The sequence below is a fragment of the Physella acuta genome, unplaced genomic scaffold (assembly GCF_028476545.2).
Source record: "Physella acuta isolate Inbredline_101_S28 unplaced genomic scaffold, ASM2847654v3 ptg000824l, whole genome shotgun sequence".
NCBI lineage: Eukaryota > Metazoa > Mollusca > Gastropoda > Physidae > Physella > Physella acuta.
In genome coordinates, this window is record NW_026732342.1 from 526262 (window position 1) to 544319 (window position 18058).

The 18058-nt window shown below is 37.9% G+C and overlaps 1 protein-coding gene across 5 annotated transcripts; it reads right to left on the minus strand.

The window, feature by feature from the left end:
* Positions 1–331: 331 nt before the first annotated feature.
* On the minus strand, positions 332–17447 carry LOC131951733 (tetraspanin-5). Of its 5 annotated transcripts, XM_059314108.1 has the most exons (10): positions 17199–17447; positions 12314–12508; positions 11157–11231; positions 10385–10483; positions 9676–9795; positions 5021–5071; positions 2318–2985; positions 2210–2283; positions 2101–2169; positions 332–2060 (listed from the first exon to the last, which is right to left on the minus strand). In XM_059314108.1, exons 1-7 carry the CDS (start codon positions 17298–17300, stop codon positions 2797–2799), a joined length of 831 nt encoding a protein of 276 aa, XP_059170091.1. In that variant the 5' UTR covers positions 17301–17447; the 3' UTR covers positions 332–2060; positions 2101–2169; positions 2210–2283; positions 2318–2796. The 5 variants fall into 5 exon arrangements, with proteins under 5 accessions (XP_059170091.1, XP_059170093.1, XP_059170090.1 ...); XM_059314110.1 differs by having other exon boundaries at positions 2101–2146; positions 2210–2985; XM_059314107.1 differs by having other exon boundaries at positions 2210–2985.
* Between the last annotated feature and the right edge of the window lie 611 nt (positions 17448–18058).

Genomic DNA, 18058 nt, shown 5'->3' on the forward strand with positions numbered 1-18058 from the left:
ATCAGCTTCATCGTGGCCCATACATCATTCAAGTAACACGCTTTTTAATGGCCTTCACACACACACTTGTATCAAAAGGTTACTCAAATACATCATTCAAGTAACAGGCTTTTTAATGGCCTTCACACACACTTGTATCAAAAGGTTACTCAAATACATCATTCAAGTAACAGGCTTTTTAATGGCCTTCACACACACACTTGTATCAAAAGGTTACTCAAATACATCATTCAAGTAACAGGCTTTTTAATGGCCTTCACACACACACTTGTATCAAAAGGTTACTCAAATACATCATTCAAGTAACACGCTTTTTAATCCAGCCAGAAGAATTTTGGACATGAATTTAAAAAAATTAATGAAACGCTTTATAATAACAAGTTTTTATAGATGCACTAGAATTTTAAAAAATTAATGAAACGCTTTATAATAACAAGTTTTTATAGATGCACTAGAAGAAAACAAAAATAAATAATGTAACACTATTTCAATAACTAAGTAGAAAAAATGTGGGTCGCTTTTAAAATTTTAGTATAGGTCTTTATTTTATAATATAGCGACCAAAATTATGACTTAATGAACAATGGCCAAAATTATGACAGAATGAACAATGACCAAAATTATGACAGAATGAACAATGACCAAAATTATGACAGAATGAACAATGACCAAAATTATGACTTAATGAAATGATTAATTTCATGCTTTGCCTAGATCAGAAATGATACACTCTCACACACAGATACACACATATATAAATATGTTGCATACATATAAACATGTACACAACACACAGATACAATCATATAAATATGTTGCATACCTATAAACATGTAAACAGATTTGTAACTGAATGTGTCTATCACCATATCACCATATGACAACACGTTGATGTCAACATATGGTGACATGTGGATGTCAACATATGGTGAGCAATAATAAGCCAAACACACCATCAGTGACATTTGACCCCCCCCCACTAACATGATGATATAAAAACACCCATAACACAGGACTAACACAATGATAAAAACACCATCTTTCCACAAACAAAATGATATCTAACCATATGAGGTAATTTGGTCTGTAATTGTTTGTTATTTAAAAATGAAACTATCACATTCAAATATTCTATCTCATGATGAAGTAATATCATTACAATTTACTTGCCAAAAATATTCAAAATGCTCCAAAATAATTGACATAAATATAAAATAGAAACATGAACATGTTAGTTCTAATAATACATACCAATGGGAAACAAATTTTAAAAATGTTTACCTTACAAAAAATGTACAGATCTTTGAAACTGATGAAAGAAGAGCTTACATATGTATGAAATCTTTAGTCAGACCTTACATATGTATGAAATCTTTAGTCAGAGCTTACATATGTATGAAATCTTTAGTCAGAGCTTACATATGTATGGAATCTTTAGTCAGACCTTACATATGTATGAAATCTTTAGTCAGAGCTTACATATGTATGAAATCTTTAGTCAGAGCTTACATATGTATGGAATCTTTAGTCAGAGCTTACATATGTATGAAATCTTTAGTCAGAGCTTACATATGTATGAAATCTTTAGTCAGACCTTACATATGTATGAAATCTTTAGTCAGACCTTACATATGTATGGAATCTTTAGTCAGACCTTACATATGTATGGAATCTTTAGTCAGACCTTACATATGTATGGAATCTTTAGTCAGACCTTACATATGTATGAAATCTTTAGTCAGAGCTTACATATGTATGGAATCTTTAGTCAGACCTTACATATGTATGGAATCATTAGCAAAAATTTTGTTGCACGCCTTATAAGCTCTGGACCATGTCCAGTAATGAAACATAACTTCAATGCAGATTTGTCAAAGCATAAATGGTTAAAGTAAATAGGATCAGAATTGTGTGATCCTTGACATTTTGATATCATAGAGATCTAGCCACCACCACAAGAACCCTCGACCAAAACCTTCAGCACCAACTGACCTTCAGCACCAACTGACCTTCAGCACCAACTGACCTTCAGCACCAACTGACCTTCAGCACCAACTGACCTCCAGCACCAACTGACCTTCAGCACCAACTGACCAAAACCTTCAGCACCAACTGACCAAAACCTTCAGCACCAACTGACCAAAACCTTCAGCACCAACTGACCAAAACCTTCAGCACCAACTGACCAAAACCTTCAGCGCCAACTGACCTTCAGCACCAACTGACCTTCAGCACCAACTGACCTTCAGCACCAACTGACCTTCAGCACCAACTGACCAAAACCTTCAGCACCAACTGACCTTCAGCACCAACTGACCTTCAGCACCAACTGACCAAAACCTTCAGCACCAACTGACCAAAACCTTCAGCACCAACTGACCTTCAGCACCAACTGACCTTCAGCACCAACTGACCTTCAGCACCAACTGACCTTCAGCACCAACTGACCAAAACATGCCAGCTATACTTTCAGCTTTGTTCACAACAACTGTACAACAAGATAGCTGACTTTTTAAAAAAATGCTGCTTTCAGATGCCTACAATTTGAATACATATTTTTTTTTAAATGGCCACATTTTTTTACTTTGTGGAAAACTGTGTGCTTTGCTTAAAAAAACCCACTTATTTTTAAATTCTTTTGTACACAGTACAAGGCATGGAAAAAACCCAAAATACCAATCTGTTGATACATACGGGGATGTGAACAAAACCCTGCCTGATCTGTCTCCTTTAGCTCAGCTCCTGACCATACAACCCCCAGCTTCCTATATAGACTGGCTAGACCTCTGCTACTTGTCATAGGGTCCATTTGGCTCTTTGAGAATGAATGTCGCTGCGCAGATTTTGAGCAAAACAAATTCCAAGAATCTGTAGCAGTGCCACGCCCACAGCTACACCTGCCACAGGTATAAGATTGACCTCCAGCCACTTCTCACCTGCGGGGATACAGCCTAGGGTGTTGATTCTTGTAGCCCGGTCAAAATCCTGGTCAAGAGGGCAAGATTAGGTCAGTTCAAGAGGGCAACATTAGGTCAATCAAAGAGGGCAACATTAGGTCACCTAAAGAGGGCAACATTAGGTCACCTAAAGAGGGCAACATTAGGTCACCTAAAGAGGGCAACATTAGGTCAATCAAAGAGGGCAAGATTAGGTCACCTAAAGAGGGCAACATTAGGTCACTTAAAGAGGGCAAGATTAGGTCACCTAAAGAGGGCAAGATTAGGTCACCTAAAGAGGGCAACATTAGGTCACCTAAAGAGGGCAACATTAGGTCACTTAAAGAGGGCAACATTAGGTCACCTAAAGAGGGCAATATTAGGTCACCTAAAGAGGACAAGATTAGGTCACCTAAAGAGGGCAAGATTAGGTCACCTAAAGAGGGCAACATTAGATCAATCAAAGAGGGCAAGATTAGGTCAGTTCAAGAGGGCAACATTAGGTCAATCAAAGAGGGCAAGATTAGGTCACCTAAAGAGGGCAAGATTAGGTCACCTAAAGAGGGCAAGATTAGGTCACCTAAAGAGGGCAACATTAGGTCACCTAAAGAGGGCAAGATTAGGTCACCTAAAGAGGGCAAGATTAGGTCACTTAAAGAGGGCAAGATTAGGTCACCTAAAGAGGGCAAGATTAGGTCACCTAAAGAGGGCAACATTAGGTCAATAAAAGAGGGCAAGATTAGGTCACCTAAAGAGGGCAACATTAGGTCACTTAAAGAGGGCAACATTAGGTCACCTAAAGAGGGCAATATTAGGTCACCTAAAGAGGGCAACATTAGGTCAATCAAAGAGGGCAAGATTAGGTCACCTAAAGAGGGCAACATTAGGTCACCTAAAGAGGGCAACATTAGGTCACCTAAAGAGGGCAAGATTAGGTCACCTAAAGAGGGCAAGATTAGGTCACCTAAAGAGGGCAACATTAGGTCACCTAAAGAGGGCAAGATTAGGTCACCTAAAGAGGGCAACATTAGGTCACCTAAAGAGGGCAACATTAGGTCACCTAAAGAGGGCAACATTAGGTCACCTAAAGAGGGCAACATTAGGTCACTTAAAGAGGGCAACATTAGGTCACCTAAAGAGGGCAAGATTAGGTCACCTAAAGAGGGCAACATTAGGTCACCTAAAGAGGGCAATATTAGGTCACCTAAAGAGGGCAAGATTAGGTCACCTAAAGAGGGCAACATTAGGTCACCGAAAGAGGGCAACATTAGGTCACCTAAAGAGGGCAACATTAGGTCACCTAAAGAGGGCAACATTAGGTCACATAAAGAGGGCAACATTAGGTCACCTGAAGAGGGCAACATTAGGTCACCTAAAGAGGGCAACATTAGGTCAATCAAAGAGGGCAACATTAGGTCACCTAAAGAGGGCAAGATTAGGTCACATAAAGAGGGCAACATTAGGTCACCTAAAGAGGGCAACATTAGGTCAATCAAAGAGGGCAACATTAGGTCAATCAAAGAGGGCAACATTAGGTCACCTAAAGAGGGCAAGATTAGGTCACATAAAGAGGGCAAGATTAGGTCACCTAAAGAGGGCAAGATTAGGTCAATCAAAGAGGGCAAGATTAGGTCACCTAAAGAGGGCAACATTAGGTCAATCAAAGAGGGCAAGATTAGGTCACCTAAAGAGGGCAAGATTAGGTCACCTAAAGAGGGCAAGATTAGGTCACTTAAAGAGGGCAACATTAGGTCACCTAAAGAAGGCAATTGTTAGGTCTGCACGATTATCTGACTCAAATATATTAGTCAGAGCACTGAATTGAATCAACAAACTATAAAATACTGGATTCATTTTTTCACACTTGCTCAAACTTAAATATGGTTAGGGACTAAACTACTCACATGATTGACTGCAATCAATGATATACTCACATCACTGACTTCAATCAATGATTTACTCACATAATTGATTTCAATCAATGATTTACTCATATGATTGACTGCAATCAATGATTTACTCATATGATTGTCTTCAATCAATGATTTACTCATATGATTGACTTCAATCAATAATTGACTTACATGATCTGATTTCATCATCTCAAAGCCACAGTGTCTGTTGATAAGTTCTTCCTAAAAAAAAAAATTACAAACCAATCAGGATTGGACATCTAGGCCAACAAACCAATCAGGATTGGACATCTAGGCCAACAAACCAATCAGGATTGGACATCTAGGCCAACAAACCAATCAGGATTGGACATCTAGGCCAACAAACCAATCAGGATTGGACATCTAGGCCAACAAACCAATCAGGATTGGACATCTAGGCCAACAAACCAATCAGGATTGGACATCTAGGCCAACAAACCCATCAGGATTGGACATCTAGGCCAAGGTGATGACCCAACTCAAAAAAATTTACAAACCAATCAGGATTGGACATTTAGGCCAAGGTGATGACCCAACTCAAAAAATTACAAACCAATCAGGATTGGACATCTAGGCCAAGGTGATGACCCAACTCAAAAAAAAATACACAAATCATATGTACGTTCACAAACACACATCATTTGTAGGTTCCCAAACACAAATCATATGTAGGTTTACAAACACAAATCATAAGTAGGTTCACAAACACAAATCATATGTAGGTTCACAAACACAAATCATATGTAGGTTCACAAACACAAATCATATGTAGGTTCACAAACACAAATCATAAGTAGGTTCACAAACACAAATCATATGTAGGTTCACAAACACAAATCATATGTAGGTTCCCAAACACAAATCATATGTAGGTTCACAAACACAAATCATAAGTAGGTTCACAAACACAAATCATATGTAGGTACACAAACACAAACCATATGTAGGTTCCCAAACACAAACCATATGTAGGTTCACAAACACAAACCATATTTAGGTACACAAACACAAACCATATGTAGGTTCACAAACACAAACCATATGTAGGTTCACAAACACAAACCATATGTAGGTTCACAAACACAAACCATATGTAGGTTCACAAAAGATAGTTATTTTACAAAAACAAAGAGGTATACAAATCCACAACACATTTACAATGCAGATCATTTTTAGATTCGTGGTCATTTTTAGGTCTTGCATATTTCCAGTTTAATCTTTCCCTTATAAACAAATTTTTAAAACATAAAAATTTTACAATTTAACAAAAAGTAGCAATTAAGTTTAATTTTAACATGATCAGAATTTTAATTACTTAAAGCATTTTAGACAAACCTAAGTTGCGATTATAATACAATTTATAGAGCTTTGCTAGTTTGAGGTACATGTTCTATTTTCACCACGTGAAGATGTATTATAAATCTTGGTAGTTTGAGGTGACATGCTTTGTTTTCACTCATAAAAAATGATATAAAAGAGAGCTGTAGTTTGAGGTGACATGCTTTGTTTTCACTCATAAAATATGATATAAAAGAGAGCTGTAGTTTGAGGTCACATGCTTTGTTTTCACTCATAAAAAATGATATAAAAGAGAGCTGTAGTTTGAGGTCACATGCTGTGTTTTCACTCATAAAATATGATATAAAAGAGAGCTGTAGTTTGAGGTGACATGCTTTGTTTTCACTCATAAAATATGATATAAAAGAGAGCTGTAGTTTGAGGTCACATGCTGTGTTTTCACTCATAAAATATGATATAAAAGAGAGCTGTAGTTTGAGGTCACATGCTGTGTTTTCACTCATAAAATATGATATAAAAGAGAGCTGTAGTTTGAGGTCACATGCTGTGTTTTCACTCATAAAATATGATATAAAAGAGAGCTGTAGTTTGAGGTCACATGCTGTGTTTTCACTCATAAAATATGATATAAAAGAGAGCTGTAGTTTGAGGTCACATGCTTTGTTTTCACTCATAAAATATGATATAAAAGAGAGCTGTAGTTTGAGGTCACATGCTGTGTTTTCACTCATAAAATATGATATAAAAGAGAGCTGTAGTTTGAGGTCACATGCTGTGTTTTCACTCATAAAAAATGATATAAAAGAGAGCTGTAGTTTGAGGTCACATGCAGTAGCGTACGCAGGGGGGGAGCAGGGGGAGCGGCCGCTCCCCCTCTGGCCATTTTCAGCAAAGTGGCGCCTTTTTGGAAACTTTTTTAACTTAAAGTTTTAAACAATGATATTTGTTAAAAAATATTTTTGGTCGGCACATCTATGTAAATCACAAGATTTCTTTTCATGCAGCAATTAAGCATTATTGTACTAGTCTAGTATTGTCTACGTTTACAACACATATTAACAGATGCATCAGTTTGCCATTCTAAAAATAACCATTACGATGCATTGCAATGTTTAAAAAACCTCTACGGGTAGTACAACTTGGCAAGAGAGGTGATAAGTTTAAGGCAACTGTATAATGTATTTGCTTACGAATAATTGAATTAGAAAATGTTATACATAAAACTTCACACATAATTATTTTATATATACAGTTTGAATAGTGTGATTAATTTTTTTTTAAAATTACAATACAGGAACAAATACAACTGATGTGGCACCTCTATTTAAATTTACTTATGAGCAAACTGCGTAGTGGTGGGAAAATTTTGACAAGTTCAACAACGTCATCACGATGAAGTAGTAGTATTCAGTTTGGGCGATAGTGATTGCGATTACAAAGTATATAAAACAGTTACAAACCCCCCCCTCCTTATTTAAATCTATTTCTGTAATATATATTTGAGTAATATATATTTGTGTAATATATATGTATGTTTAGAACAGTCATCTAAAAACTGACGCTATGTTCAATCTGAGTTGGTTATCTTCACCCCCCTCCACACACTCACACCTCACCACCACAATTGTGTAGAGCGACATTAATGTCACACCTAAGTATACACTGGGTTGGATAATTGAACTAAAGTGAACGGACAGTGGTGATTGAAAATATTTGCTTAAAAACACTAAACCCCCCATTCCGCCCCCCCCCCCCCCCCCCACGTGAAAGCAGCCTCCTCTTAGTTACCTCCTCTAAGTTTAAAATCGTTTCAAACTAAATTATCTGCCCCTAATAGCCGTCACCAAACCCTCTCTATGATTGTAAAATGTAAACAGAGTGAACACAGCTCACCAGACAATGTGGGGGTGGGGTGGGGGTGGTAGTGATAGTGATAGAGAGAAAGAGAGAAAGAGAGGGGACTGCAAGGAGGCGCTTGCAGCTTGTCTTCTAACGGCTCCCAGAAGAGAATTATACATATACGAGCCGGCCCGCGGCATAACATGGTCACAAGCCCACTCAATGGCCACAAGCCCACTCAATGGTCACAAGCCCAGTAAATATTTTTTATTTTAAAATCAAGTTTGGAGAGGGGTGGTGACGTCATCTTGTGCCTGGTTTTTTTTTTTGTTTGAAAAATACGAGCACTGTCATTATAATTATAATTTTTACAAGCAAGATAAAAGTTTTATGTTTGATTTGAAAAGTAAACTGCCTGTGCACCCTGATGACCCCCAGAGCTATACCAGCGGGAGTGTTGACTCCTGGCATGACCCCCAGAGCTATACCAGCAGGAGTGTAAACTCCTGGCATGACCCCTATACCAGCAGGAGTGTAAACTCCTGGCATGACTCCTATACCAGCAGGAGTGTAAACTCCTGGCATGACTCCTATACCAGCAGGAGTGTAAACTCCTGGCATGACCCCCAGAGCTATACCAGCAGGAGTGTAAACTCCTGGCATGACTCCTATACCAGCAGGAGTGTAAACTCCTGATATGACCCCCAGAGCTATACCAGCGGGAGTGTAAACTCCTGGCATGACTCCTATACCAGCGGGAGTGTAAACTCCTGGCATGACTCCTATACCAGCAGGAGTGTAAACTCCTGGCATGACCCCCAGAGCTATACCAGCGGGAGTGTAAACTCCTGGCATGACCCCCAGAGCTATACCAGCGGGAGTGTAAACTCCTGGCATGACCCCCAGAGCTATACCAGCGGGGGTGTAAACTCCTGGCGTGACCCCCAGAGCTATACCAGCGGGAGTGTAAACTCCTGGCATGACCCCCAGAGCTATACCAGCGGGAGTGTAAACTCCTGGCATGACCCCCAGAGCTATACCAGCGGGAGTGTAAACTCCTGGCATGACCCCTGTATGGACCGGAGTAAGGCATGGTTGCCTACTTTCACCATTCCTGCTTCTGCTGGCCATAGACTGGACTATGAAGATGTCAACAGAGAAAGTAAAACAGTATACAGTGGACACTCAAGAACCTTACAAACATGTCATATTTATGTTTAAAAACATGTCATATTTATGTTTACAAACATGTCATATTTATGTTTACAAACATGTCATATTTATGTTTACAAACATGTCATATTTATGTTTACAAACATGTCATATTTATGTTTACAAACATGTCATATTTATGTTTACAAACATGTCATATTTATGTTTACAAACATGTCATATTTATGCTTACAAACATGTCATATTTATGTTTACAAACATATCATATTTATGTTTACAAACATGTCATATTTATGTTTACAAACATGTCATATTTATGTTTACAAACATGTCATATTTATGTTTACAAACATATCATATTTATGTTTACAAACATGTCATATTTATGCTTACAAACATGTCATATTTATGTTTACAAACATGTCATATTTATGTTTATAAACATGTCATATTTATGTTTACAAACATGTCATATTTAGGGTATATTAACATACATCATATTTAGGTTTACAGCATGAGAAAGGCACGCCACAAGCCTCTACTCCAGGAGATGAACAGTTGAAGTAAATATTGGATTCCCAGTCCTTATAGCCTTGGACACCACAGCAATTTAACTGTGGAAATAAATCAAGGCTCTTAGAGAACATGCCACAATTGATGCCATAGAGCAGGGGTCGGAAACCTTTTGAGACAGAAGAGTCAAAAATTACAATTTACAAAATTTCCCAGCTTTTAAAGAGCCACTAACATTTACTTTCAATATTATAATCTTTGATTAGGATTAGGTATATATATATATATATATATATATATATATATATATATACACACACACGTATATACTTATATATATACATACATACATACATATATATATATATATATATATATATATATATATATGTATATATATATATCCGATCGCCATGAAGCTTTGGGAAGTTTCACAGAAATCTCATTTACTCCCCAAATTTTCATAGCACATGGATGAACGGTGTCCAACCACATCAGACTTTTATTTTTATTTACCGAACCCTCCAGGGGCTCTGTTCATTCAAAATTAATTTATTTTTTATTTTTTGCAGACCCCCCCCCCCCCTGTAGTGTTCTAATGAACTCCCCTAAGTTTCATGGCGATCGGAAGAACGGTGTCAATCCGTCTTTTTGTTTTATAAACTGAATGGCTCCCTGTCATCAACTTACCCAGTCCTGCTGTACCCAGTCAACCAAATTTTTTAGGTCAAGGTCATCTCTATACTTGATGATCATTTCCCTCACCTGGGATTGGATTGAATCCCTAACCTGAAACATAAGGCATCAAATGACAACACCAAATGACAGCATCAAATGACAAAATCAGATGACAAAATCAGATGACAGCATCAAATGACAGCATCAGATGACAACACCAAATGACAACATCAGATGACAACACCAAATGATAGCATCAGATGACAACATCTGATGACAACACCAAATGACAACATCAGATGACAACATCAGATGACAACATCAAATGAGAGAACAAATGATAGCATCAACTCTCAGCAACAAGAAACAGTATCAAAAGACAGTATTGAGAATGTCAGCAAGAAATGAGAGTATCAAAAGACAGTATTGAGAATGTCAGCAACAAATGAGAGTATCAAAAGACAGTATTGAGAATGTCAGCAACAAATGAGAGTATCAAAAGACAGTATTGAGAATGTCAGCAACAAATGAGAGTATCAAAAGACAGTATTGAGAATGTCAGCAAGAAATGAGAGTATCAAAAGACAGTATTGAGAATGTCAGCAAGAAATAAAATTTAAATATGCTTTATATATTTATTTATTTTTAAACAGAAAAGAACTAAGACTTAGTCTTTGTATGAATATTGGTTTGTGCTTATCTTGTATGTGTGTATATGTATGTGGTTGTGTGTGTGTGTATGTGTATGTGTCTGTCTGTATGTGTGGAACAGCTATTTACTAACCCAGTCTTTGTAGACAAATCCAAGAATACCTATAAGAAGTTCCAGGATAAAGATGGCGGCTAACGAAATCATGAACTGTGGATAAGTTAGGTACATATTAGAAAAGACAATGCTAGACTGAGGATAAGTTAAGTTCATATGTTCTACCCCCCCCCCCCATAAAATAACTTTCAAATAACAAGAGGCAAGTGTTCTCCCTGAGGGCCCCCACACATCCAGTGATGTTCTGCCCCCCCCCCCACACATCCAGTGATGTTCTGCCCCCACACATCCAGTGATGTTCTGCCCCCCCCCCCCCAATTAAAATAACTTACAAATAACAAGAGGCAAGTGTTCTCCCTTAGGGCCCCCACACATCCAGTGATGTTCTGCCCCCCCCCCACACATCCAGTGATGTTCTGCCCCCCCTCCACACATCCAGTGATGTTCTGCCCCCCCCCACACACATCCAGTGATGTTCCCCCTGAGGGCCCCCACACATCCAGTGATGTTCTCCCTGAGGGCCCCCCACACATCCAGTGATGTTCTGCCCCCCCCCCACACATCCAGTGATGTTCCCCCTGAGGGCCCCCACACATCCAGTGATGTTCTCCCTGAGGGCCCCCCACACATCCAGTGATGTTCTGCCCCCCCCCCACACACCCAGTGATGTTCTCCCTGAGGGCCCCCACACATCCAGTGATGTTCTCCCTGAGGGCCCCCACACATCCAGTGATGTTCTGCCCCCCCCCCCACACATCCAGTGATGTTCTGCCCCCACACATCCAGTGATGTTCTGCCCCCCCCCCACACATCCAGTGATGTTCTGCCCCCACACATCCAGTGATGTTCTGCCCCCCCCACACATCCAGTGATGTTCTGCCCCCCCCCCACACATCCAGTGATGTTCTGCCCCACCCCCCACACATCCAGTGATGTTCTGCCCCCACACATCCAGTGATGTTCTGCCCCCCCCCCCCCCCACACATCCAGTGATGTTCTGCCCCCCCCCCCCCAATTAAAATAACTTACAAATAACAAGAGGCAAGTGTTCTCCCTGAGGGCCCCCACACATCCAGTGATGTTCTGCCCCCACACATCCAGTGATGTTCTGCCCCCCCCCCCCCCCCACACATCCAGTGATGTTCTGCCCCCCCCCCCCCCATAAAATAACTTACAAATAACAAGAGACAAGTGTTCTCCCTGAGGGCCCCCACACATCCAGTAAAGCTCATAGAGAACATGGCCATGCCCACAACGATGAAGAGCAGGGCTGGGTCCAGGTGTATGTTGGTCAGTCTGGTCACATTTTCAAAGACGTCCTTCTCTGACCACGCCCACAGCCCAATGGCCAGCAGCAAGAGTCCAATCATCTGCTCAGTACAACAAAACTTTATGTCATAGAGTCCAATCATCTGCTCAGTACAACAAAACTTTATGTCATAGAGTCCAATCATCTGCTCAGTACAACAAAACTTTATGTCATAGAGTCCAATCATCTGCTCAGTACAACAAAACTTTATGTCATAGAGTCCAATCATCTGCTCAGTACAACAAAACTTTATGTCATAGAGTCCAATCATCTGATCAGTACAACAAAACTTTATGTCATAGAGTCCAATCATCTGCTCAGTACAACAAAACTTTATGTCATAGAGTCCAATCATCTGCTCAGTACAACAAAACTTTATGTCATAGAGTCCAATCATCTGCTCAGTACAACAAAACTTTATGTCATAGAGTCCAATCATCTGATCAGTACAACAAAACTTTATGTCATAGAGTCCAATCATCTGCTCAGTACAACAAAACTTTATGTCATAGAGTCCAATCATCTGCTCAGTACAACAAAACTTTATGTCATAGAGTCCAATCATCTGATCAGTACAACAAAACTTTATGTCATAGAGTCCAATCATCTGCTCAGTACAACAAAACTTTATGTCATAGAGTCCAATCATCTGCTCAGTACAACAAAACTTTATGTCATAGAGTCCAATCATCTGCTCAGTACAACAAAACTTTATGTCATAGAGTCCAATCATCTGATCAGTACAACAAAACTTTATGTCATAGAGTCCAATCATCTGCTCAGTACAACAAAACTTTATGTCATAGAGTCCAATCATCTGCTCAGTACAACAAAACTTTATGTCATAGAGTCCAATCATCTGATCAGTACAACAAAACTTTATGTCATAGAGTCCAATCATCTGATCAGTACAACAAAACTTTATGTCATAGAGTCCAATCATCTGCTCAGTACAACAAAACTTTATGTCATATAGTCCAATCATCTGCTCAGTACAACAAAACTTTATGTCATAGAGTCCAATCATCTGCTCAGTACAACAAAACTTTATGTCATAGAGTCCAATCATCTGCTCAGTACAACAAAACTTTATGTCATAGAGTCCAATCATCTGCTCAGTACAACAAAACTTTATGTCATAGAGTCCAATCATCTGCTTAGTACAACAAAACTTTATGTCATAGAGTCCAATCATCTGCTCAGTACAACAAAACTTTATGTCATAGAGTCCAATCATCTGCTCAGTACAACAAAACTTTATGTCATAGAGTCCAATCATCTGATCAGTACAACAAAACTTTATGTCATAGAGTCCAATCATCTGCTCAGTACAACAAAACTTTATGTCATAGAGTCCAATCATCTGCTCAGTACAACAAAACTTTATGTCATAGAGTCCAATCATCTGCTCAGTACAACAAAACTTTATGTCATAGAGTCCAATCATCTGATCAGTACAACAAAACTTTATGTCATAGAGTCCAATCATCTGCTCAGTACAACAAAACTTTATGTCATAGAGTCCAATCATCTGCTCAGTACAACAAAACTTTATGTCATAGAGTCCAATCATCTGCTCAGTACAACAAAACTTTATGTCATAGAGTCCAATCATCTGCTCAGTACAACAAAACTTTATGTCATAGAGTCCAATCATCTGATCAGTACAACAAAACTTTATGTCATAGAGTCCAATCATCTGCTCAGTACAACAAAACTTTATGTCATAGAGTCCAATCATCTGCTCAGTACAACAAAACTTTATGTCATAGAGTCCAATCATCTGATCAGTACAACAAAACTTTATGTCATAGAGTCCAATCATCTGATCAGTACAACAAAACTTTATGTCATAGAGTCCAATCATCTGCTCAGTACAACAAAACTTTATGTCATAGAGTCCAATCATCTGCTCAGTACAACAAAACTTTATGTCATAGAGTCCAATCATCTGCTCAGTACAACAAAACTTTATGTCATAGAGTCCAATCATCTGCTCAGTACAACAAAACTTTATGTCATAGAGTCCAATCATCTGCTCAGTACAACAAAACTTTATGTCATAGAGTCCAATCATCTGCTCAGTACAACAAAACTTTATGTCATAGAGTCCAATCATCTGCTCAGTACAACAAAACTTTATGTCATAGAGTCCAATCATCTGCTCAGTACAACAAAACTTTATGTCATAGAGTCCAATCATCTGCTCAGTACAACAAAACTTTATGTCATAGAGTCCAATCATCTGATCAGTACAACAAAACTTTATGTCATAGAGTCCAATCATCTGCTCAGTACAACAAAACTTTATGTCATAGAGTCCAATCATCTGCTCAGTACAACAAAACTTTATGTCATAGAGTCCAATCATCTGCTCAGTACAACAAAACTTTATGTCATAGAGTCCAATCATCTGCTCAGTACAACAAAACTTTATGTCATAGAGTCCAATCATCTGCTCAGTACAACAAAACTTTATGTCATAGAGTCCAATCATCTGCTCAGTACAACAAAACTTTATGTCATAGAGTCCAATCATCTGCTCAGTACAACAAAACTTTATGTCATAGAGTCCAATCATCTGATCAGTACAACAAAAGTTTATACTTAGCATTTATTATATAAAAATGTCAACAGTAGCTTTGCGAGTGGTCTAAAAATGTAAAGCTCCCATAAATATGACATCAAAACTATCTAATATATAATGAAAGCAGCCTTATTTATATTAAGTCTATCATGTAATTAATGTTTTAAAGCAAATTCAAGTTACTTCAATTATAATTTTGTGATAATTTTAAATTTTGGGATAAATATGTCCCTTGGTCGTCAAAGGGTTAATACTCCTGACCATTTTCAAATTTTGATAGACTGATTTTGATTAATCTTTTGTTCATTTCTTTTCATTGCTAATGATTTTTAGTGTTTTTGCTAATCATTGCTGCTAATCAATTTTTTATAATCATTATCTTTTTAACTAATTTAGTAATCCTTTTTTACTAGTCTAGAACTCTAGATTGAAAGTCTTGATCTAGATTTGTCACAAATTTTCTTCAAGTTTTTCTTTCTGCGTTTCTTAAAAAAACCCACTGTCATGTCATGGTCTGAACAGCAGTATGTGCCAATATGGATTACAGTATGAGTGTCATGGTCTGAACAGCAGTATGTGCCAATATGGATTACAGTATGAGTGTCATGGTCTGAACAGCAGTATGTGCCAATATGGATTACAGTATGAGTGTTTTATACACTGATACAGATCTGGGCTTAAATATTATATAATAACCACATATCTATCTAGTATCTAGGCTATATATATTATTTTATTAATCTGTCCTATGACATTTTTAACATGTAGTAGGCCATTAGGCCTAGTTATATAGTTAATGACGTACATAATGAAGTACTCACGTACTACTATGATTGTTGCTGGCAGGAATAGGGGCCTCTATATTATATTTATGAATAATTATTAACTATTAGCCTCTAGGCCTACCTGTTTATCGCTTCGTACAATATTTGTTTTGATGTTTTATACGAAACTACCGATATCTGCTGTAAACCTGTCCATTTCTAAATATATCCAGGTCAAATTCTTTTGTTTTCTCCCTCTGGAAGTCGAGTTTTTAAATTTTTAAGTTTCGAGGTATGACGTAGGCGATTCTAGTTCCCCCTATGAAAAACACTAGGTCCCGGATGAGATGAATAAAACCAACCAATCAAAGCTTTTTATAACTAGGTTAACTATAAATAGCTTCTACAATATGTGCGGGACACTGTACATACGATAGATAAGGCTAATAAAGCAACCTGAGAGGTGAATAGGGGTGGCCGCAGCTTGGGTGTCGATTAGGGTGGTTTCACATCGCTGCATAACCAACGACTTGAGCTAGACTAGCCTAGTTCTATATGCTCTATATATCAAGCTAAGCCTAGTATCTGTATAATTTCTATTTTTTTCTGTTGTTTTAAATTATTTCGATCATCTACTTCTTCTTAATCTAGTTTGTGTCTCTACATACAAGCATATCTAAGCAAATGTTACGTTATGTCTTGTTAGTGATTGTTACGTCCCTTTGTTATGATTATTATAGTTGCGTCCCTTGAGTCATCACTGGGTCAACTTTTAATGTGTCGTTAATTAATTTAATTAACATGTTTTTTATTTGGTTTTGCAATCTATTAATTAATAATACAATCAACAACACGTTTAAAAGTGTAAAATATTTATTTTAGTTAGGCCTATTAAACTAGGATTAAAACGTATTAAATACGAGCGTTACGCTAGCCGGTTCAGGTGGCCGCAGGAAAAAAAAAGAGGGGAAAAAATATCGCAAGTAGCACGTCACTAAAACATTAATATCTCAAATTCTATGCGTAGAAATATAAAATGATTGATACATATTAAGAGTAGAATGGCAGAGGAATAATATAGTACTCTGGGTTTGTTTCTGTGTTAAACGGTTACAAAATAACGCCAGATGAAAGTCGGGAGTTCGCTATGTGTGATCGGCTGTGGAACTTCACTCTATACCCTAAATTTTTTCAATAGGTCTAGATCTACCTCTACTCTACAAACACACTGTCTCACTGTGTGACTGTCTGTAACAGTCTGTATTAACTATGTACTATGTAGGCCTAGGCCTATTTATTTTTTATTTAGGGCCTAGGGCCTATTTATTATATTAGATCTATTTATTAAGAAATTTAGGATGATTCTGACCACACCATCGTGGGGGTCCTGAAGTACTCACCCAAAACATAACATTGAACCCGAACATCAAATATTTGATGCAGCAGCTCACTTCAGTTCGATCTCTTCTAGATCGGTACCCATAGCGTCTTTTGTTTGGCATGGCGCGAGAAGAGTATTCAGCCCGTAGGCCTAAAACCAATAACCTAGCTATACATGTAATTTAGTGTATGTTAAGAATACATTTTTAAAAATTCAGTAACTATAACAAAGAGTAGATTTTTCTTTATATTATGAAAACAAAGGCCCCTGTTTTAACTCTTTCAGACTTTAATAATCAGCTGTTTGGAATTATCTTTTCCTGGATCTTTAAAATTTCATCGCACAAAACAAATCTAAATATTCTCAAATTTTTCTCTGTTAAGTCAACCGCTGAGGCATCACAGTTTGACACTCTCGCCGTTATGTTTTTCACCATATTGAAAAAAATATACATAAATCATACGTATGATCAGCGGCGTAGCAGGGGAAGGGGGGGGGGGGGGTGAATATTTAGTGCAAGTTCACAAATCCCCACAATGCTGCATGCAACTGTTTACTCAAGTTTACTGTGTATAATAACAGACTAAAGTAGGTAAACAAAAAAACATTACTAATTATTAATAATTTTTAAATATAATACTATCAACTGGGCACGGTTTAAACATAACATAGAGCTTTATTAGTTTTTGCCCCCCCCCCCCCTTTCTCCTAAACGAAATGGTCGCCCTAAAATGCGTTTTTAACCCCCCACCCCTCCCCCGTCCATAAATAGGCCTGTATATTTATAATACATATGGACTATATATGGCTTAATGTGGCGAAGGGAGGTAAAAAAACTTGAATAGCGTGATGTCATTTATGGTAGAACGTCCCCAGTCT

Bases quoted from the DNA above. Each gene is read 5' to 3' on its own strand.
- LOC131951733 (XM_059314108.1), bottom strand. From the start codon at position 17,300: ATGCCAAACAAAAGACGCTATGGGTACCGATCTAGAAGAGATCGAACT. The intron at 11,232-12,313 runs GTAAGTTATTTT...ACTTATCCACAG, and splicing joins ACACTTGTCTCTTGTTATTT to TTCATGATTTCGTTAGCCGC. The intron at 5,072-9,675 runs GTATGTTAATAT...TTTTTTTTTTAG, and splicing joins GCTGTAAACCTAAATATGAT to GAAGAACTTATCAACAGACA.